This window comes from Cydia pomonella, chromosome 20 (genome assembly GCF_033807575.1).
Source record: "Cydia pomonella isolate Wapato2018A chromosome 20, ilCydPomo1, whole genome shotgun sequence".
NCBI classification, from domain to species: Eukaryota; Metazoa; Arthropoda; class Insecta; order Lepidoptera; family Tortricidae; genus Cydia; species Cydia pomonella.
The window spans coordinates 11,684,977-11,707,474 of NC_084722.1; the positions used below are offsets into that span (position 1 = coordinate 11,684,977).

Here is a 22,498-nt window from a genome sequence, read left to right on the forward strand (position 1 = left end):
TATTTTATTGTGAGCTAACTGCCGTTTAAATCATGATTGAACGATTAGGCAGCTGACGTTGCGTAAAGAACGTTAATAGATATTTTTATACTGTAACGGTGGCGTGGCGTAAAACATATCTGGGACAGCATGATCGTAAATCTATTTTCTATAATAATATTATAATTGCGAAAGGAACAGTCTGTCTGTATTTTTAACTGAACTGAACGGATTTTGAAAAAAATTGGTATGTAGATATTGTAGATAGCTTATAAGCCCCGAGAGTTTCACAATTGGACATATTAAACTACATTTACTATACATATATGTATACAAATAAAAATGATGTAGATCCTGGGGCAGGATGATAGAATCCAGATCATTAGACCATATCAAACTGAAAAAAAGTAGTTTAATGTTTATTTTTTTTAAGTTCATATTTATTGAAGTTATCGATATGTCGGCGGCCGATCGTAAGAGCAGGCAAATCGTAATGTTCCTGTGTCATATTTTGACGGTAGTCACATTAACCAATAGATAGGTAGGATAGGTTCGTTAGGTTGCCCGAAGAGCAAACCGCCCAGATATAGGATAGCGGGGCTCCGTTGACTCAGGGAATGAGACAAAGATTTTCACGTTTCACGATATGCCTAGAAGAATCCCGATCTGCCTGATCTTACGATCGGCCGCCGACAGATATAATATAACGCCTACGGATAAAACAGACGAATTATTAAGGTACTTTATCTTGCATATTTACATCTTTTATTATTTATTCGTTTGAGAAGGCGATACAGCGTAATCAAAAGAAATCCTGTTCCCATGTCACATGTGAATATTTATCCGTACCTATTGAATTTAAATGTAAATGCTTTGTGTACTTAGTGTTTTTAAGATTTGGTAGTCAACTACTAGGTTTTTAGGATTTGTTAGTTACTAATGGTACAACTTGAACTTTTGACAATTAGAGTTAACACATAATGTATGTAATGGTCAGATGCAGAGAGAGATAAACTATCTTTATCTCTTGTCACAATATATTTGATGCTGACTGTAAAGTATAGCACCATGTTATTCAGTCAATTTATCTTGTTCCACAGAGTGTCAGCGTGCCTGATCTCAATGCTGCTGATTGTCTACGGCAGCTTCCGCTCGCTGAACATGGAGAGGGAGGCGAGGGAGCGCGCGGAGCGCGAGCGGGAAGCGTCGCTTCTAGGAGGCACCAAACCCCCGCCCAGCCAGGCTAACAGTAGTAAGTAACAACAGAGAAAAAATCTAGGTAAATTTGTATAATGTACACAATTAGTGTCACTCGTTGCGTTGCCTATGGAATTGATATTCTGTCAATCTGCCGCCATGGGCTGAGGTAATTTTTCGATGTGTGACATTTGTATCTGTCTGTTGCAGACGTACAGACCCTCAACACGATGCAAGCGCTGTGCTTCCCCCTGGGCTCGTCTGTGGCGCTGCTCGTCATGTTCTTCTTTTTTGATTCCATGCAGACGCTGGTCGCCATCTGCACTGCCAGTGAGTACACAAGTCTCAAAGTAGCACCTAAGCCTTGGTCTCCCGTCAAAAAAAGCAGTTTAATATAGAATATTGAACTAGTCTCGTAAGGAAATTGCTGCGCCAAGCAGTTCGGTCTGTGGCAATTTTTATTGTTTATTTATTAATAGGGATTGCAATCCGGTCCGGCGGATCCGGTAATCCGGCCGGATCCGGCACTTTTCAGGAGCTACCGGATCCGGTAAAAATCACCGGATCCGGACCGGATCCGGTAAAATAAAAAAACGCCTAAATACAGCACGCGTTGTGCGTTTTAGATGAGGAAAAGGCAACAGATACGAGGTATGAAGTTGAACAGAACAAAAAACGAATGAAAAAGATTAAATTTAGTAACATAAAAATATTTTATTATGATGATGACTGGGAACAGAAGAGGATTTCTTCTTCTTTCATGTTGGTGGCATGATATGACGATTACATAAATACTGTAATAGAAAGAAAAATGAAATGATGGAGATGCCATGGAAGGCATTTGTAATTTATGCTAAAGAGAAGGTTAATGTCGTGTCATAATGTTGTGATAGGAGATTAAAAGTAAACAAATGAGCAGGATTAAGTCGGCGGTACTCAACCGACTACAGTTGGGCTCATCAATATGTGTGAATAAAGAATATATGATAATATTGATAATCTTTAGTTTTCTCCGATATATGTATATATATGATAAAATATAGATTCTTTTCTATTCAAATTTAAGAGAGAATCTTTTGTCTTTACAATTTCTTATGCAATATCCTTCATCTCCTGGTATGCTACTCTACGTCTAGCCAATTCTTTATTTGATCTATGTAACTTTTCTTAGGGAGTCCCTTTCCGCGATGGTTTTCAATCCTACATTCTATTATTTTTCGCATAAAATCGTCGTGTCGTGTGTTGTTCCCTATAATTTAACCAATATACTTTTCCATAAATTAAAAAAAATGCAATTTTTTTAAGTCATACAGTCAACTACTTTTTCGGGAAAAAAATTAGAGCAAGATAATACTGGAGCGCATTTAATATCATAATTGGTTAAAAGTAAAATATCTTCGTTGTAGGAGTTGAAAATAGAGTTCCGGTTACTCTGGTTAAGGATGACTCACGCTACACCGGGCCGTGTCCGTTCCGGAGCTTCCGGGGCGTTCTTTTCTATGGAAAGCGTCACGTGATCACCTGTCATCTGTCATAGTCGTCATAGACAAGTAAGCGCCGGAAGCTCCGGCCCGGACACGGCCCGGTGTAGCGTGAGTCATCCTTTATAATATTAGCGGAAAATCGTTGAGCATTAGACTTTTTGTTTGCCGCGATATCTATGGTTGAGTAGCAGTACTGAGAGTTCCGCTACTCGATGTTAGATGTTGACTACGAAAATAATAAGCGTTTTGGTACCAAAACTGATGTATGGAGTGAGCACTCTGTGTACTTCTTATTTCTCTATGCTAGAATGGATGTCAACGTTAGAGTTTGTGAGGAAAGAGAAGAGTCGTGAAATTTAAAAAAAGGTAAAAAATTATGGGGCCCAATACTGGGGCTATAAAGAATTCAATCAAAGAATAGTTACGAAAACTTGTCCTTTCAAGGAGCTCCAATTCCCACCCCACATCCCATCATCAGCACGAAAATTTGAGCACTTTTGAACGGTTAAATAAAATAAATTACCGATTTCAAATTTTGTTTTTCAAGTGATATTGACATTGTGACACTTTTTACTACCAAGTTCAATTTTATTGTTAAAGAGTTATTTATTAACTTCAAATTATATATTTAGGAATACGTCTTACGCAAAAAACTAGAAAAATATGTCATTTAATTAACTTTTATATCTCTATACCAAACCGGATCCGGTCCGGCCGGATCCGGCCGGACTACGGCCAAAATCCGGCCGGATCCGGCCGGATTGAAAACCAATCCGGTTTGCAATCCCTATTTATTAACCAACGTACGCTAACAGATATACCAAACAATACATGTAAGTTATAGTTTACATTAGTGAGCTAGACATGAAAATTAGTTTAACAAGACTACGTAGTGTCTACGTAGTCCGTGACGTACATACACATCGCCCGAGATATCTTCACGACTTCATTAAGATTAAGAAATTCCCCCGTAAGGCAGCTCCTTCTGTGTGGATCCGCCTATTCAGCAAAGCGTTCCCATTGTATCAGAAGATAGCAACATTAGTTTAGATCTCGATGCTGTACGCAGTGTTTTCATTGCATATGCGTGTATAAAGTCTCTTTGTATGGAGGACTCTATACTTGTTACTTGTGAGTATAAATGAGACATTTAACCTTTCAACTCTCAGCACTTTTAAATATGTTTTTTTGTACATACGCATGTGATATCGTAACGGCGACGGAAGTGGAAGTGCGTTTACTCCTGGTCCTTGGACAACACTTGAACTAACGAAATACTATCCTGTTCCAGTAATCGCGTGCGCAGCGTTAGCGTTCCTCCTGACGCCACTATGTCAATACGTGGCCGGCGGCACGGGCTCCCGCGCCGTCTGCGGCCGCTACTCCGCGCCCGAGCTGGCCGCAGCCTTACTCGCCGCCGGCATCGTGGCCGTCTGGGTGCTGACCGGCCACTGGCTGCTCATGGACGGTGAGTGTCAGTCCGCGCCCGAGCTGGCCGCAGCCTTACTCGCCGCCGGCATCGTGGCCGTCTGGGTGCTGACCGGCCACTGGCTGCTCATGGACGGTGAGTGTCAGTCCGCGCCCGAGCTGGCCGCAGCCTTACTCGCCGCCGGCATCGTGGCCGTCTGGGTGCTGACCGGCCACTGGCTGCTCATGGACGGTGAGTGTCAGTCCGCGCCCGAGCTGGCCGCAGCCTTACTCGCCGCCGGCATCGTGGCCGTCTGGGTGCTGACCGGCCACTGGCTGCTCATGGACGGTGAGTGTCAGTCCGCGCCCGAGCTGGCCGCAGCCTTACTCGCCGCCGGCATCGTGGCCGTCTGGGTGCTGACCGGCCACTGGCTGCTCATGGACGGTGAGTGTCAGTCCGCGCCCGAGCTGGCCGCAGCCTTACTCGCCGCCGGCATCGTGGCCGTCTGGGTGCTGACCGGCCACTGGCTGCTCATGGACGGTGAGTGTCAGTCCGCGCCCGAGCTGGCCGCAGCCTTACTCGCCGCCGGCATCGTGGCCGTCTGGGTGCTGACCGGCCACTGGCTGCTCATGGACGGTGAGTGTCAGTCCGCGCCCGAGCTGGCCGCAGCCTTACTCGCCGCCGGCATCGTGGCCGTCTGGGTGCTGACCGGCCACTGGCTGCTCATGGACGGTGAGTGTCAGTCCGCGCCCGAGCTGGCAGCCTTAGTCTTCGTGTCTGTTTCAAGTGACGGTGATCTTCTGCGACGCTACTCCGTATCTGAACTGACTCGAGCTCTAGACGCGGCTGTCAGCGCTCGATAGAAGCTCACAGGCCATATCTCCAACAACCGACAGAACCTTCCTATAACTATTACTATTGCATTGACTGTACGAAAACCTGTTTCGCTCACACATCGGAGCGGCGTCCAAATCCGTATCTGTGTGATAACCTCCTTAATTTAATACTTGTTAATCCTTGCACCAGCAATCTACAGCTTTGTCGATTCTTCTTGTAAACGCTAAACAACCTGTTTTGTTCCAGCTATGGGCATGGGTCTGTGCGTGACCTTCATCGCTTTAATCCGCCTCCCGTCGCTGAAGGTGTCAACCTTACTCCTCACGGGGCTGCTACTCTACGATGTGTTCTGGGTGTTCTTCAGCTCTTACATCTTCACCACCAACGTCATGGTCAAGGTCGCCACTAGGTAAGCTATACTTTGTACAGAATAGGCGACTCGATCAACCTATTTAAATCTGAGGACAAAAAATTCAAGGAAATAAAAATTTTCCCAAGACGCTGATGTATTCCTGACAGTTTCCAAGCTTAAGTGGGAATGGTCTACACATCTGCTGTTGGCGGAACGAAGTGTGTGTCAAGTAGACCACTGAGTGGTTGCAAAACATTGCTTGACTTTACAGGAGAATTTTGATGTATGCGAAAAACATCGATGATGAAAACATGCCACATAGTCTTGAATTTTCAAAAATGTATTGTTGGTTGCAGGCCGGCGGAGAACCCCATGAACGTGGTGGCGCGGCGCCTGCAGCTGGGCGGCGCCATGCGCGACGCGCCCAAGCTGTCGCTGCCCGCCAAGCTCGTGTTCCCCTCCATGCACCACCAGGGACACTTCTCCATGCTCGGTAAGCCCTGTTCTATGGGACACGGCACAACCTCGTCGGTAGATTGATAGACTATCATTCGTGACCCTCTTCTAATAGAGTATAAGTGGCCGCTTCCACGTTTTCGCTACTTTAGCTGTGGAGGCCGGTGAGAGCAGCGGTGGCTCGCTACAACGCGGCGTGGCTTACACGCTACTACTCGCAGCTTCAAGCTCCAAGGGTTTTCAACTCGAACTTTAAGTCGGTCCTCCGGTATGGGCGCGAAATATGGCTACAGTAGACTCCAGGTGTTTGTGAACAAGTGTTTGCGGCGAATCGTAGGAGTCTAGCCACGGACCATCTCCAATACTTCAAATTATGGGAATTGACCGGACAAAAGCCCTTAGCTAAGGAGGTACTTCTGCGGAAATGGCGTTGAATAGGACATGTTTTACGAAAGCCAAACAACCAGCTATCCAAGCAAGGGCTGACTTGGAAAATACCCGGATAAGGGGGGCAAGGTCGCCCACGTACCACCTGGAGGCACGCAATGGAAAAGGACGATGCATCAGTTGGCCTCGGCTGGGCGGGGCTGGAGGAGGCCGCACTGGACCGTGAGGAATGGAAATCCCTTCTGAAAGCCCTTTTTCCCTGATGAGGGATAACAGGATCTTCTTCTTTGTCGTTGTACTCTTTGCAGAGCGTCGTGGTCAACTGCTGCGATCAGGCGCAGATGTTGCTTGCCGTACTATTTCTCGCCATTTTTCGCGGTTCATAACAGGATACCATCATCATCATCATAGCTTTTATTTCGTCGATTTAATACATAGCACAAGCTTTTGAATAATTTAATAGGAACTTGACATTGCCACTTCCTTCACGTCAATAAACTGGTACTGTAGAGAGAATACGGATACTCTACAGTCAAAAGTGGTGTCAAACACTGACACCGCTGTGCTGGCACCATTCTTGGTGCCCGGAAGACCCGTCTTTACGAAATATATTAAGTCAATGCCTACAGTACATTTGTTACGCTGTGGAAATCTACCTTGTGGCCTAAAACTAATAGTAGACATTGACACTTCGCGACTTAGCTTATTTATTCTTTTCAGCAATTTTAGCCTTATTGTCATAATTATTGACTAACATGAATTCTCAGGGCTGGGCGACATCGTGATGCCGGGGCTGCTGCTGTGCTTCGTGCTGCGCTACGACGCGTACAAGAAGGCGACGCTCGTGTGCCAGATGGGGCAGGTGCCGGGCCCACGCTCCATGGTTAACATTCTCTTATTACTTTACTAACGGCAAGATACATGGTATGAATCGCCGAGAACACCAGAAATAATATAAGAAAAAACATACTATCATGTTAAGAGCAATTTCACGACAGAAGTTATCATTTGATTGAGTGTAAATTGATCTCTAGAGAAGTGTGTATTTTTGTTATTTCCAGATATATTATCATTAAATTAACATCATTTAATTAAACCCTAGTTTCACGATCGCATCCGAAATGTCTATCAAAATTACATTCTAAAGTTTAAAACTCCAGGTTGTGTTTTTATTGGCAAATTTAGACCTCTGGAACCCCAGAGGTTAATCTGTCCACATAACTTCGCATCTCGAATTATATAGTCTTTGATAACAGCGTTTCATCTGCGATTATTAAATCCGCGCCGCGCCCAAGTTGAAGTCGGCCCTGCTCGTCTAGGTATCACATAGAGGTGCAATAATATATAGTGATTAATGGGGGAGTGGGGAGATGACCGAATGAGATGTTCTTATGGAACTTTCAGTAGGAGTAACAGAGAAAGCGCTACCTATTGTTTGTCCTTGCTATAGTTTCACTTTTCCTCTCTGTCTACTTCTAAAAAGTCCTAAGTGACGTAGACGTTTTTTGTTGCCCACCGTTTTTATGGTGGGTAACAATGAACCTGACCAAATTACGTAAGTTGGTATGTTGTCAGGAATGTTAAAACGTGTTTTTAATTTTGTCGCATTGCGTATTTTATGTTCCTCACGGGCGCACACGTATGGCACATGTATATAATACAACTTCGCAACTTGTCAAGTGCTCGATCCTAGACCGCTTCGTTTCGCAGTTATCCGCAGCTTGATTCAGTACAACCGTGTTGCAGGGCTCCCGGCTGACGTACTTCCACTGCTCGCTGCTGGGCTACTTCCTGGGGCTGCTGACGGCCACGGTGTCGGCCGAGGTGTTCAAGGCCGCGCAGCCCGCGCTGCTGTACCTCGTGCCCTTCACGCTGCTGCCGCTGCTCACCATGGCCTACGTGAAGGTAACTGCCTGCCGGTTGACTTGCTTTTTAATACGCTCGACCTTTAGTTCTGTCGCGTGCTGCTAGGTCCTTCGCAAGAAAATTTATTCGCAGCTGAACTCATTTATTTTATTGGAAAGAATTTCCTTATCGGATGGGGGCTAGGCGAAAAAAGGTGTAAGATTTTTCCGTCGCGGCCTCTTTTTTTTAATTCTTCTCGAGAATAAATAGCCTAATTTCACCGATTTATACATACGTATATCCTATAGTGGCAGGTGGTATAACAGCGACGATCCGGGTTCGATCCCCGGACGTGTATGCGTGTGTAGATGTAGATATTACTTTTTGTATTTTTTTTTGCACATGCATTTCATATATTTGATTAACTATGCGAGTATGAAGCTCGAGCTTAGCGTATCAGTTCCAGCTTGTACAAAATTGTTTTCTTATCTTTAGTTGGTCTCCCTGCCTGTCGCGTTTCCGACCTGATTTGTGAAATTTTGTGAGCAGTTTCGACAGTTATTATTTTGTCGATTAATTAGTAACACACGTGCGTCCGGTTCGCAGGGCGACCTCCGAAGGATGTGGAGCGAGCCGTTCATCGCGCCCGCCGGCAAGGGCGGCGCCGACTTCGACGTGTGACTGCCTCGCCCCGCGCCGCCGCGCCGCCGCTCCCCGCAGCTGGAGCCTCCCGTGCATGACCGACTCTCGCTTAACTGTATGCTATCGCGTGCAGGTGTACTGACTGGCTTCTCCTATACGTTTGCACTCGAGTGACCACTCAGTTCGTACCGATCCGTAAGTGTAAGGCCTGAATGGACACTCGAAGCGGCGCGTTCAGTGTGGCGTCGGGCTCACTAGTGATTTGAGCAGCGTGCTCGGGCGCTTCTATACGTTTGCATTTGTTGAACATGCACGCCGCACGGCCAGTTCGAGCGTCCACTCAGGCCTTACACTTATGGATCTAGCATCCGGTGGCTCGGTCTCCGTTCGAACGTTATATTTTAGTCACCCTGTATTTTTACTACGACCGTAATACTTGTTTTCTAATTAGAATGGTGGTATTTCGTGCTCGCTGTGATACTACGACGTAATCGGCATTTTAATAGCGCGAGTTGGCTTCTAGAATCTTGAGCATAGCGAGGGATTTAAGCGACACCACCTTTGATTAAAGTTATAATAAATACTGTAAAAACACTTGTAAAAATGTACTGTTAAAGCGAGAACCAAGTTTCATGGTAGCTGACTTGCCAATGGGAAGGTAACCTAAAATATTATCTAATTATAATTAGTTTATGGTTTATGCAAGATTTGCTCTGTTTAAGTTCATCTAGTGTTCTTACTTGAGTGGACAAGCCGCAGTTGAGCAGCTCTCTTATTTTATAGGCTTTTGATCAATAAAGGATACTAATTGTACTTGTGTATAGCTCGTGTTGCGAGGTATAGAATCAGACGGACAAATGTCATATTACAATGACTATTAGTATTATTATTTCTAAACCACAATAAAAATATTATGATACAGTTCTAGATGAAATATATGAGAGATAGCTAATATTTTATTTTTAAATGTTAAGAAGGCATAAATAATTTTAGCGATAACCAAGCAAAAATCATTCCACCACATTTTTTATGTATTTCTATTCGTACCAAAACTAGATAATCATAATTTCTGTCTCACTAGTATACTAATGTGAAAGAGACAGATGTTCTACAGTTGACCAAAAGCCTTGAAAATGATAGGTTACTCCCCTCTCGCCACGCGAGCTGTACCGCTCGGCTGTATGAAGTGAATTGACGCGTTACCCATTCAGGGCCCGTGACTCAGCGTATGGGTCATGTTCAAACAGTCGCGCAGGGCCCGTGACTCACATGTGAGTCGTGAATAAATTCTGATTTAAACATAAACAAAACGTAATATGACGAAATAATATAAGTATAATTTGAGCTAACAACCATCTTTATAAGGCATGTTGAAAAACATAATTGTAAACATGTTTTTTTTTAGTGAAACAGGGTCTAGAATATTCAAGTTTGGTTTACTGGAAGTGTAATATAGTAAATATTCTGAAATTCGAGATACATACGTGTCCCAAGCAATTGGATAAATCTATATTTCAAAAATATCAAAAATATATTTATGCCTGAAGTTATTGACATGACTCAAGGTATGGGTCACCGTGGCCTGGCGCTAATTGTAAAAACTACACATATCTTCATAGCACGCAAAAATAAACTTTATAACTTGGTTTTAAAGCTTATTTCATGACGAAACTCGTTGCAAATTGTACCTTTTTACAATGGATTACTGTTTGGATGGTAGCAAGCAACATTTCTAAGGACCAAACTTATTACCATGCCAATTTTTTTTGTTTCATTATAAAAACAGGGCAGCTTAAACAGTCGCCAACTAAATGGTATATTGTATTATCGCAATAGTGTGTGAGAAATATTTAAAAGAAAAGATTTTTTTCTAAACATTTTCGTGGTAATAAGTACTATAATACATTTTAAGTGCTCTATTGTTTATATTATAATGACGTTTACCAAAACAAAGTTCATGACCGGCCACATGTAAGATTATCGGAGACACTTGGACAATAAACAATGGATGCACCTGGGCGGCGGCGGATTTAGCGGCGGTATTATCTTTAACGTGGTATTTTTGACATAAACTCAAGAAATGATTCACCCCATCCCCTCTATTAGGATGTATTTTAGAGTAACATGGGAAATTATATTTAGTAGATTTATTCGTTGGCGACTTTATGCTCCTCTCTGTGCTCTTCAGTGATTTCGTATTTTGTGATTTTTGTGACCTTGGCTATGGATACCCGGAATTTGAACCCTCCTGACCTCCTGACAAATTGTGCTATGAACTGGACTCCGAACCTGCTTCACCCGAACGACCAGGCTTCGAATACTGGAACCCTGAACTCGCCTCTGTTGAATGATATGCATCCTGATTTAACAGCAATGATGCAAGAAATAAACAACAATGAAATGGGTGTGGATGTGATTGAACCTGCCGGTAAGATAATTTTTTTCGGATTACAATCCAAATTCAATTAGATAAACAGGTTTCTTTATTTTTAATTCTTGCGATTATTGATTAATTAAAATGTATTTATTCGTAGTATTTATAATCACGAGAGATAAACGAAAAGAAAAAATATAATGCAGAATTTATTAGAACTTTTTTTTTTCATATTTTTCTGAACCCTATAATTATATGAAAATAACAGCGCCCTCTTGACAATGATCATCTATTTCTGATCAGGCTTTAAAATGTTCATTCTTAGTTTCTTACAAATATCAACAAATTAGTAAATATATATATATATATATATATATATATTTTAATATGAACAGTAAACAGTTGGTTAGTAAAAATGTTGCATAATATTGTCCAACGGACCGGATTCATAAGCGGCAATTTCTTTGACGTTCGCGCCAGGCCCCGAGACCCATAAGCTGAGTCACACGTTTTAGCTGAAAACGGTTTGTATGGTGGCCCGGCGTGTTGTGTACGCTTCGTGGTTCGTGGCCATGAATGGGTTAACGTAAAGACATATTATAAGGTATATGTTAGGCTAGATGATACGCTTTTTTTTCTAATTAATAATTATTTTTAGTCGAACGGAAGTTACAGCACAGGGTAACTCTTAACACCTCTTGTAAAGTATGCTAAGGAACAAGCCAGTGCGTTTTATTCGTTATTAAGTTAATGCATTTTTGCATTTTATTCTTCACTAATTAATCATTTCAGTGGCATCTATATATATATAATATAAGTATATAACATGTGACGCGCAACTTGAGCCGCCTATTTTGGCAGATTCATTGTTAACACTTTGAATGCCTGATATCGTAAACAAACATCACTCAAACGCCAAGGTCCCGGGCGCAAGGGAGCTAATGTAAACCTTACTCGAAAGTGTGAAGGTTACTTTGACAGCGTCCGCCATAACACCTATAGTTGTCTTTGGCGCTGTGGGCACGACGTAGTAACGACAACTTTAGGTGTTCTTGGCGTTCAAAAGGTCTTAGATAAACGAGGGTGCCAATGTTAATTTCCGATACATGTATGGTGTATTTGAGCTCGTCGAAAGTATATTTATATAGAAAAGACTCTGTCGCCTTACTGTCTCAAGAACAATCAGTTACTTCCCAGTGTATTTTGTATTATATTCAGAGCCCTTCTATCATATGCGCAACTATAACTGACAAGTATATGCCAACATTACGCTTATCGTAAGGAACAAATAGCATGTCATATTTCAACCTTTTTTTTTTTTCATTTTCATTCTCATTTCATCTGAACTTAGTGTACAACGATATGATGACATCACAATACTCAAGGAGAATCATTTTGCAGGGTTTTATAATCGCCTTTTGAAATACTGTAATGTCACAAACTACTTGCAATGCATCTAGTTATATTATTAGGACAACTTTCGTGGGCGAGGGATGTTTAGAAGCCAAGGGTGCCAAAATAATACGAAGAAAAAAACGCCAAAAAACTTGCCCTGGGGGTTGTCATATCTACTCAGTTTAAGTAAAATTATAAGATTGCACGTATAGGCAAAGATCTCTCTAAGAATCTCTTAAGCTACTGTGGATTTGATATATTTTTATGTGTCACGAATGTGTTGGTTGGGATCTTTAAACTATTGTATTGTATGTCAGAGCATACGGTTTTTTTTGCTAATGTTTACTTAGTCATTTTGTAACCGCCAAGTCATCATTTTGGTTATCTTATCTATGATCAAACTATGTTGTCACTGCCTTAGACTGATGTTTTCAATAAAGATTTAGAATTTCTATATGTTACGGGAGTTAGTTGGATGTAGGTGTAAGCTATGTCTAATGTTGTTATTATTCACACAACTGTATTGTTGTTGTAAATTATTTGATTGAATTTAATGAATGATGTTATGTAAGACACTACATCATAAGATTCATATTATGATAATGAATTATATACTTGGTATGTGTGATTTGATTTTTGATGAACTTTTCATTTAATTTGAATAAATGTTTTAAGTAGTAGTTATTATTAAAAAGATAATAATAAGTTTACAATGTGGAGATATACATTAAACAGTATTTTTCTGATTATGACGAAAAGTGATATTATTTATTGAGGCTTACAACTATGTATGGAATATAAATTTGAAAAGCATCAATTTCTCTGTTTGTATTGTACGAGTATTAGTGTTTATGATAAACTAAATCTATCCTAATAAATTGTTTCTACGGAATGTTTAAAGTAACATGTTTTGTCTATTTTAAGGGTGATCATTACTTATTTTGGTGCATTTAAATTTTATTGTGTAAAGTATCATTCAGAGTTTCCATTGATGTACATACAAACATATTATAAAAGATTGATGTTGTATCAAGTATCACATCTTGTCAAAAATTGCACTACTGATGTAAATATCGCCCATTAACATTCAGTATCCTCAAAATTGGGAAAAAAACATTTAGTATTTTTATTATATGTATAAGTACTGTGAACTGTGAAAGAATACTGACAAAATACCTAATAAAAATATTAGATGGAAGTAGAAAAGTATTTTATTTAAAAACCCTTATCAAAATATTCCCACTTACAATTGTTTGTCATATTTGCAATCATGGGAATATCAAAAGTGCCAAGTTAGTGAAAACTTAGCTTGGTTAAAATGCATTTAATTGTGAATGCAATGGGATTTAAATTTTGATAAACTAGAAAGAATTTTGGGCTCAGGATCACTTTGTCCACAATACCAGGTTGTTAGCATACTATTCTTAAATCATCATCTTCCTAACATTACTATTTTGACCACAGTCCTAAATTGTCTACATTCCTATTTTGACCACAGTGCCAGCTCTTCAACATTATTGTACCACCCATTATGCTGACTGCCTTCTATAAATAAGACAGTATCAGCACTTTTCATTAGCTGGGTCCACACTGAGTGAGCATACATGCGAGGCAATTTCCTCACCCATAAAATGGCCAGTGTAGACATACCTAGGCTGAGACGGCGCGCTCAGGCGAGGAAAATGCATGTCACCTATTTACTTTTGAATTCCAACTGAAAAGTTTTGTTAATCTGTCATTTTGACTTCCACCAATGCCAGCCATAGAAATAGGATAGTGAAGCGACTGACATGTCTTTGATGCCAGCACTGTGGACCGTATAGGACTATGGATACATTAGCACTGGGGAAAGTGAAAGGAATTGTCAGGAATGTTGACAAATCAGAACATTGGACCATATGACAATAATGACAAGTTTAAGAATGTGATGAAATAGGATTGTTGACAAAGCATTCCTGAGCCAAAATTTGTTAATTAGCTAAATTGTGCTGTTATATTTGTGATTATGTGTTCTTGAAGACAGACCACTGTTTAATAAAACAAATCATATGACATGTCTATTTATTTGCCTCAACTTCTTTATTAGTGTCCCGTTTTTGGATGAACCTCAGCTGTTTCTTACCCATTCTCTTCAATTTGGCAGAGTTAGTAATGACTTGAACAACCTCAGCCTTTGCTTTGTTTTCGGCCGAACGCTTGATATTCTCTCTTCTCCTTTCTTTTCTAGCTTGTTCTTTTTGTTTCAATTCTTCTAAAACTTGCCGAGATAATTCTTTAGTCCTCTTTAGCTCTAACCTTAGGGCAGTCTTCTTTTTAAAATCTTGCGTAAGCCCTTTTGTCTTATTAACTGTAGCAAACCTGAAAGGATACATATGGGTTATTTTTATTTTGGTAACTAGTAGAGGAAATTTGATTATCAATATACTAGATTATATAAAGTGCAGAGTATTTTACCTTTCTTTTTGAGTTTTCCAAAAGCGTCCAGATTTAGGATGACCCCTTATAGTTTCTGGATTTTGTTTCTTCTCTTTTTTTGACGACGATTTAGTAGTTTGAGTTTCAACCGTGTCTTCAGATTCCTTTTCTAGATTTTGTTTTAAACTGTGTACTATAGAGAGGACTTGGTCCTCTACAGTTTGTGCCATTTTCAACACTTACACAGGTAAAAATACAAAAAATCACTACTATAATGCAATTTATGCAATGAACTCACGAGAAATAAATGTTAAATAAAAACACGTGTGTAATGTAAATGTCAGTCACTGATTTGACAGACACAGTAGTTAGGAAATAGGAGTATTCAAGTCGCTGTTTTAGACGCCTAATTCTAATATTGGCTAACCTGATTATAGTCTCATTTTGAAACATTAGGGAACGTCAAATCAAATTCTGTATTTAATACGTAGTGATTATTATGCTCTTTGTATTTAATCTATTTTGAAAATAATCGTAATAGAACGTAGTGATTATATGCTCTTTGAATCGTAAATGATTCATGTCTGTCGGTTCTCTGTATGTGACAAAATTTTGTAAATTTGTGATAATTGTGGTCCCAGTTTAGATTTTTACAGAAAGGTCATTAAGTAAGCTTGGTCAATAGTGTGTTCACGAATTTCTGAAACGCTGTAAATTCGCTTAAGAACTATAACGAGGTGTAGTTTTCAGCGGACGTTTCACACAAGGAAAACCACGAAACTGTAAAAAAATGCCTGTATGTCGTGTTAAGTTTATAGTAAATTTACTAGTTTACGTGTGCTATTACTAGTTCACAGTGGTCTTTGCTTGCAGGCGTATCATTCAACGTTAACGGACTACACTCAGTCGATCGGCAACCTGGCGCTGCTGCCTCTGCGTACGGCCAACCGGGGACCCGCCCCGAACAACGCCAAGTTGGAACTGGACATTATCGATGAAGCACTTAATTATTTTAAGGCTAATGTGTTTTTTAGGTTCTATGAAATTAAGGTAAGTTATGCAAATTTTTTACTACAAAATTAGCCTTGGCTGCCTACAAACTGTCTATGGCAAAGGAAAAGAGGCTGAAATGAGTTTAAATTAATCATACAACCCAAACTCCAAACAACCCAAAACTCCTCCTCTCCTCCCCTCCTCATCCCCTCTCCTCTATCAGCCCAAAACGTACACTTTTAAAACATTGTAACAGTAGCTAGGCTATTGTCAATACCACACTTAGGGTTGGCATCTTTAACAGTATTTTAGGCTATAGTATGGTTTTTCTTCAACTCTTACTTTTTAGCACCAATATTGGGTTAGTTTACCTTTTTGTGTTATGGCGAAATAGCTGTGATGTTGATACAAATTTCATATTACAAAAAAAAAGTACCAGAATACTAGTGAATATAGTGAGTGATCAACTATCCTATCCTGGATTCCTGTAGACCTTACTTTATTAAACACCGGATACTCGGCCTTGCTTCAATGTACATCTATGAAACAAGCAAATTTATGAGAAAACATACCCATCTTTATTCACTACTAATAGATAATAAAAGAAACAACCGAAGTTTAAACCTGGAATTGCCTTTCTCCTCATTAAATCTTGTTACATCTAGCCCTCATTTTATGTGTATAAAAATTTATAGTCACCTTCCGAATTCACAAAAAAACTTAGAATAGCCTAAATTATTTCAAAATAAATGAAAAAACTTCCTTACTAATAAGTGCTTTTACAGTGTGAAAGATTAACGAAAATTATGATTAAAATACTTTTATAATATTTATTTATGTAAATTGTTTAAAGTTGTTTACTTTTAAGTTCACTGTAGTATTAATGTTGCTGTGTCCTTACATGGTGTCACTTGAACTAACCACATTATATGTAACACCTTTACAACTGGTTTGTGACCAAAGAACAATTGGTTAATATAAAAAAACAATGTTTAAAATCATATAAATTGCCATACCAAATTATTAACCCAAGGTTTCAATGAAAATTAGGGTAAAATCTTTTTTCAGTCTGATGCAGATAGAGTGCTCATCTACCTTACTCTGTACATCTCGGAGTGTCTAAAACGGCTCCAGAAGTGCTCCAACAAGAACCAGGGCCAGCAGGAGATGTACATGCTGGCCATATCCAAGTTTGACATCCCTGGAGAAGCAGGGTTTCCGCTCAACTCTGTGTATGCCAAGCCCTCTAGTCCTCAGGAAGCTGGTGGGTGATAAATATTTTCTCTAATCTCCTACAAACATTCCTAATCATGTTTGGGTTTTGTTGAAAAAAGAATGTTCTGCCATTTATTGTTGCTCTAACTGACACCATTGTTAAGGAAATATAGTTTGACACAGGAAAATATATGTGTTACATAAGTATGTAACACATATATTTTCCTGTGTCAAACTATATTACTGTGTCTTCTGGCATACCTATTGGTGGTAGAATTTAAATTGTAAATATTTACATGAATTACTGGTTAATTATTATTAGCTAACTTCATTCTACTTCTTTTCACCTCTCCCTGTTGGAGTTTGAGACAAATTATTCCACTCCTCTTCAGTCTTGGGCCGTTTGGGTCACTTGAATAATATAGGTATCATTGCACTTCCCATACTATATAGATTAATATAGAAGAGTGAGAAAATGTATAAATGTGGTTTCGTTTTTTTACAGATTTGATGAGACAATATTTACAGCAACTGAGGCATGAGACTGGTGCTAGAGTCTGTGAAAAGGTAAGATTTTTTAAAATATGTATGTAGTGTAAACTCTATATCCTCCTGAGACCCAGAACCAATAATTTGTTTGTTGAATTGGAACCCTTAGTTACATAATAAAAGTTCAAAACTTTGTACTCAGGGTCTTAGGAGGTTATAGCGACACTCAAAGGATGTTATAGAGTTTTTGTTAAATAGAGAGAAATTAATATTAAAGTAAACCAAGTAGAGCAAAAATTGTCGATGTTATAGGGAGGGGGAAACATTATATAGAGTGATGTTATCTATATGGATTTTACACTGTATACCACCTGTAGACCACTACTTAAGTGTATACAATACATAATGGTGTCTGCTTCAGGTGAAAGTTAATATTAGGGTTTAAAAAATTCCTTATGATATGTAACTAGATTATTGAACGCAATGTTATATCTGGATTTCATTCTAGTCTGGTCATTTATTATGTATACAGCTAAATATGATATATCCGCTTTTTTGTCTATTAGTTTACTTTAATGCAAAGTCTGAGATTTAGGGCTTGGTAACACTAGTGATATATCCCTAAAGTAATAAGTATTCAATTGTTTTAGTCTATATAGTTGACATAAAGCTGGTCTAAACTATTGTTCCAGGTGTTTGCCACAGAAGACGGAAAACCCAGCAAATGGTGGCTCTGCTTTGCCAAGAGGAAATTCATGGACAAGTCACTCTCCGGGCCCGGACAGTAAAACAGGACAACATTTATGTACTCACTTTGTATTTATATTATAAGCATTTATTTGACTTATCATGATTCTTACACATTATCCTTCTGTATAAAAGTGCATCAAACCTTAATTTATACTTAATAATTTTATTGTTTCATCGTAAGAGTATTATAGCAATAAAATACTGAAAATAGTTCGCCTTTGATTTGGGCATGTCACAAAATTTCATCCATATATTTTATGTAAAATTGTAAATTTCAAATTCACGGATTTCAATTAACTTTAGATACATATATTGTGCAAATGATGTTTTTTTTTTATACTGCGTCGGTGGCAAACAAGCATACAGCCCGCCTGATGGTAATCACTAAACAACTTTTAAACACAAAGTTGTCACTAAAATAGTACTTTCTCATTAATGAACACATACATTCTGACGTCATGGACCTTACCATATTTCTTCGACTATTGTTTTGAGGTAGGATAGTTCAAAGGCCATATTCTTTGATGAGCTGCCCAGCTATGACCAGCCTCTGTATTTCGGATGTTCCCTCGTATATTTCGGTAATTCTGGCATCTCTGTAATGTCGCTCTGCGGGCATATCTGATACGTATCCCATGCCACCAAGAATCTGAAACAATTAGAATCATTTTTAAAAGATGGTGCAAAGTTTTAATCAAGGGCAAGTCATATAAGTAGACATTCCTGTAAGTCGTGAATGGAAAAAGTTTTGCTTATTTGAAAAGAGCCTGCTGCATACCCTCGCTACGTATCCTCGCACGTCTCTGGTGGAAACGCAGCCTAATTTCTATGGTGTTAGGTTGTGACACAAGAGAATCCGGTTTTTTGTATCTATACCTGGATGCACTGATGCGCCAAGAATGTCGCAGCTTCAGAGGCTGCAAGTTTGGCCATGGCGGCCTCCTTCGTGAACGGCATCTTGTTGTCCTTCAGCCACGCCGCGCGCCACGTCAACAGCCGCGCGGACTCGAGCTGCAGCGCCATGTCGGACAGCTTGCTTTGGATGGCTTGCAGCTTCATTATGGGCTTGCCGAACGCCATGCGTTTTGATGCATATTCTATGGCCACGTCTAGGGAGGCCTGGAAATAATTTTACAGTTTAAAGAATAACAAATAACAGTAACTTATTCTTACCACATAAATTCTCCTGATTTTTCCTGTATCGTCACTTGTTTTGCGGCCCTCGCATGTCATACTTTTGTTTGAAGATAATTAAGAGAGAATACTATCGGTCTATCGCTATATATTGAAATCTAATCTACATAGTCTAGGGCTTGTACAGTCGCCATCAGATATATCAGAGCGGCCCAGGAGCTGAAAAATATCTGAACAAGCACTCTAGCGTCTAGACAATAGAGGCATGTTCAGATATTTGTAAGCACCTTTGGCCACCCATGTCTACACTCGGCGGCAGATTATTTTCATGACAGATAATTTGTGAAGTTTGTAAGTAGTTTTTTTAGCACTTATTGTACATAGAAAGTTAGAAACTTTAGGGCCCCGTACTCCCCGTAGGCTCGTGTTCTTATCTCACTAAGCGTGAGCGAGGTGGTTGTGCGTGCTCGGGACCGCGGATGTCATCTTTATTAATTTTATTTTGTTGTAATTTTTAACAAAAAACAGTAAACAATAGGCGGGTCCACACAGCGAGCGAGCGAGCACTTACGTGCGAGACAATTTTCTCACGCACAAACCGGCCAGTGTTGACGTGCCTCGGCCGATGCGACGCGTGCGTTTTCCTCGCCCGCGCGCGCCGCCTCGGCCGCGGCACGTCTACACTGGTTTGTGCCTGAGGATATTGCCTCGCGCGTATGCTCGCTCTATGTGGACCCGGCTAATAAGTTCGCTCAAAAACAAAATTGCACATTTTTCAAAGGAATTTTCATATTTTTAAGTTTTGTGCATAAATTGTAAAAAAAAATGCTGTTTAGACCTATATTCGTGTTTTTTTTCTATAGAGCGAAAGTCAAAAAAATCAAGATTCTCAAGATTACTAATTAAACTTTTGGCAACTGTATTGTGATCTAAAAACCCAGTACGATTTTTCAAAAACTGTGAAAATACAATACGGCAACTTAATTGCGAGATAGACTGCCTATCTTTCTTTTCTTTAACTGTATTTAAGAGAGGGATGGGCAGTCTATCTCACGTGCGAGATACCATCACAGTGCTCGTGTGCTATGCTGACAGGTAGCCAGGTAGTATATAACTATTCACAAGAATGTGGAAAATAATTATTTAATAATGAATTCAACGTTTTTATTACCGTTGACCACATGTTATTACGTAGTAGGTACTGTCTACTATTAGAATTATTCAAAGTCAGTATCATAAAAACTGAGGTAAATACAATGCCTTTAACATCTAAATTCAAAATAAATATTATCTGATGGAAATGAACCTTTACAAGCTTATTAAGGCTTTGTGGTACTAGACAATGTGTCTGTGCCCCTCACAGTAATAAATGGCCTAACAATTCCAACCTGGGACCACCAGCATCACAGGTACCACAAACTATGCTTAACACTTTCAGTGCCAAGCACCCCATTCCAATACACAATGCACACACCTAGTGTTTGATATGTTTATCTTAATTATTGTCTAAAGTCCTAAGTTGAGCAATTTATTAACAAATTCACTGCCGGGAACCCACCTGGTGGGCGCTCGTGAACTTTGTTCAGATGTGCAGTTCAGTGCCCCGTTTTTTGTCTGGCAGTGAATGTGTTAAGGATAAAGATGATTTATTTTCCAAGTAGCCATATTACAATGCGCTTCAAAAAGTAAGACACCAAATATCTGTTTAAAAATGCACTGTATTACCTGAGCTATGCCTAATGCCTGGGAAGCAATACCAATCCTCCCTGCATCCAAAGTCATCATGGCAATCTTGAATCCCATACCCGGCTTGCCCAATATATTCTCTTTCGGGATCTCACAGTCCTCAAATATTAAAGAGCATGTTGATGACCCCCGGATACCTAATTTGTCTTCCTTCTTCCCTAAATCTAAGCCCTTGGTAGGCTTTGGTACTAAAAATGCAGAGATCCCTTTATGCTTTAGGCTCTTGTCTGTGGTAGCGAACACAACTGAGGCTTTGCTCTCATATCCATTGGTTATCCAGCATTTAGTTCCGTTTAAGACCCATTTGTCTCCACCATCTTTGGCCATTGTTGATGCTGCACCAGCATCAGATCCATTTCCTGGCTCTGATAGAGCAAAACAGCCCACAGGGTCACCTAGGTACAAAAATAATGTAGATAAAATTATTTAACGTTTTTTAAAGTCATAATGTATCTTTGATAAAGTATCATTTACCGGTACAGAATGGGGTTCCAAACTCTTGCTTCTGTTTGTCATTACCAAAGTGCATCACAGGTCCCAAGTATAAGGAATTATTGACCGACATGATGACGCCCGCCGACGCACACCCTCGGGATATCTCTTCCAGCGCTATAGCATATGCCAGATAGTCCAACCCTGCCCCACCGAGTTCTTCTGGCGTTGCTATGGCCATAAGACCTAAGTCACCCATCTTTTTGATGGCATCTCCAGGGTACAAATGCTCGCGATCATATTTAGCTGCATTGGGCTTAAGTTCACCCTCCGCAAAGTCCCGGCACGTCTTCTGGAGCATTTGGTATGTGTCGGATAGAGCTGACAGTGAAGCTATACATCTTGAATTACGGATAGGAGCTACAAATTAAAATATAGGTAAACATCCAGGAATTAAGAACTGAGATTACATAAAAACAATATTTATGACCACGAAATACTGCGAGCATTAATTTGTTCTTAGTACCCCTTAAGAGGGTAGCAAACCTTACCTAATGCCGGAACCGATTTAGCCAGAACACTCAACATGATCACTAATTAATAAAATTAAATGCTAAGTAATTTAACTAAAAGTTAACGAAAACAAAACAATGATAAAAAGTACTTTGAACTCTTCCAAGCTGTCAATCGAATACTTCGTTTGTCCGCTTTTTATTATTGCAATCGATTAAATTAAAAGATCGTTAGATAAAAACTTTATTTTTAAGACAATAGACTGTAAGAGAAAGAATTAAGATTAAAATTTGAACGCAAAAAAATATGACATATAACTTTTTGCATTGAACTGTATAATGTCTTTTTATTCTTGCAACCCTTGGTGCGACTAATGTAATTTGATTTAATTTAATTTGTATTTAAATATACTGAATATTTTGAAAATATTTTTTTATAATCAAAATTTAGTACGG

General features: G+C 39.7%; 4 protein-coding genes across 4 annotated transcripts in view; 2 read left to right on the forward strand and 2 right to left on the reverse strand.

The window, feature by feature from the left end:
* Positions 1–13,562, forward strand: part of LOC133529006 (signal peptide peptidase-like 3) — a 28,589-nt gene extending 15,027 nt beyond the window's left edge. Inside the window, exons 3-10 of the mRNA XM_061866578.1 lie at positions 1,080–1,231; positions 1,387–1,506; positions 3,952–4,128; positions 5,152–5,314; positions 5,614–5,750; positions 6,868–6,983; positions 7,847–8,005; positions 8,552–13,562. Coding sequence (XP_061722562.1) covers positions 1,080–1,231; positions 1,387–1,506; positions 3,952–4,128; positions 5,152–5,314; positions 5,614–5,750; positions 6,868–6,983; positions 7,847–8,005; positions 8,552–8,626 — 1,099 coding nt within the window. The 3' untranslated portion in view covers positions 8,627–13,562. The remainder of the gene's footprint in view (positions 1–1,079; positions 1,232–1,386; positions 1,507–3,951; positions 4,129–5,151; positions 5,315–5,613; positions 5,751–6,867; positions 6,984–7,846; positions 8,006–8,551) is intronic.
* Positions 13,563–14,403: 841 nt separating this feature from the next.
* LOC133529009 (coiled-coil domain-containing protein 86) lies at positions 14,404–15,111 on the reverse strand. Its single transcript, XM_061866583.1, has 2 exons — positions 14,811–15,111; positions 14,404–14,714 (listed from the first exon to the last, which is right to left on the reverse strand). Exons 1-2 carry the CDS (start codon positions 14,999–15,001, stop codon positions 14,414–14,416), a joined length of 492 nt encoding a protein of 163 aa, XP_061722567.1. The 5' UTR covers positions 15,002–15,111; the 3' UTR covers positions 14,404–14,413.
* Positions 15,112–15,237: 126 nt separating this feature from the next.
* Positions 15,238–18,428, forward strand: LOC133529008 (actin-related protein 2/3 complex subunit 3-like). The gene is made up of 5 exons (XM_061866582.1): positions 15,238–15,567; positions 15,645–15,821; positions 16,833–17,028; positions 17,485–17,546; positions 18,161–18,428. The coding sequence occupies exons 1-5, from the start codon at positions 15,562–15,564 to the stop codon at positions 18,254–18,256; spliced, it is 537 nt and encodes a 178-aa protein (XP_061722566.1). The 5' UTR covers positions 15,238–15,561; the 3' UTR covers positions 18,257–18,428.
* Positions 18,269–22,333, reverse strand: LOC133529005 (short-chain specific acyl-CoA dehydrogenase, mitochondrial). Its single transcript, XM_061866577.1, has 5 exons — positions 22,082–22,333; positions 21,573–21,950; positions 21,078–21,493; positions 19,095–19,337; positions 18,269–18,867 (listed from the first exon to the last, which is right to left on the reverse strand). Exons 1-5 carry the CDS (start codon positions 22,116–22,118, stop codon positions 18,724–18,726), a joined length of 1,218 nt encoding a protein of 405 aa, XP_061722561.1. The 5' UTR covers positions 22,119–22,333; the 3' UTR covers positions 18,269–18,723.
* Between the last annotated feature and the right edge of the window lie 165 nt (positions 22,334–22,498).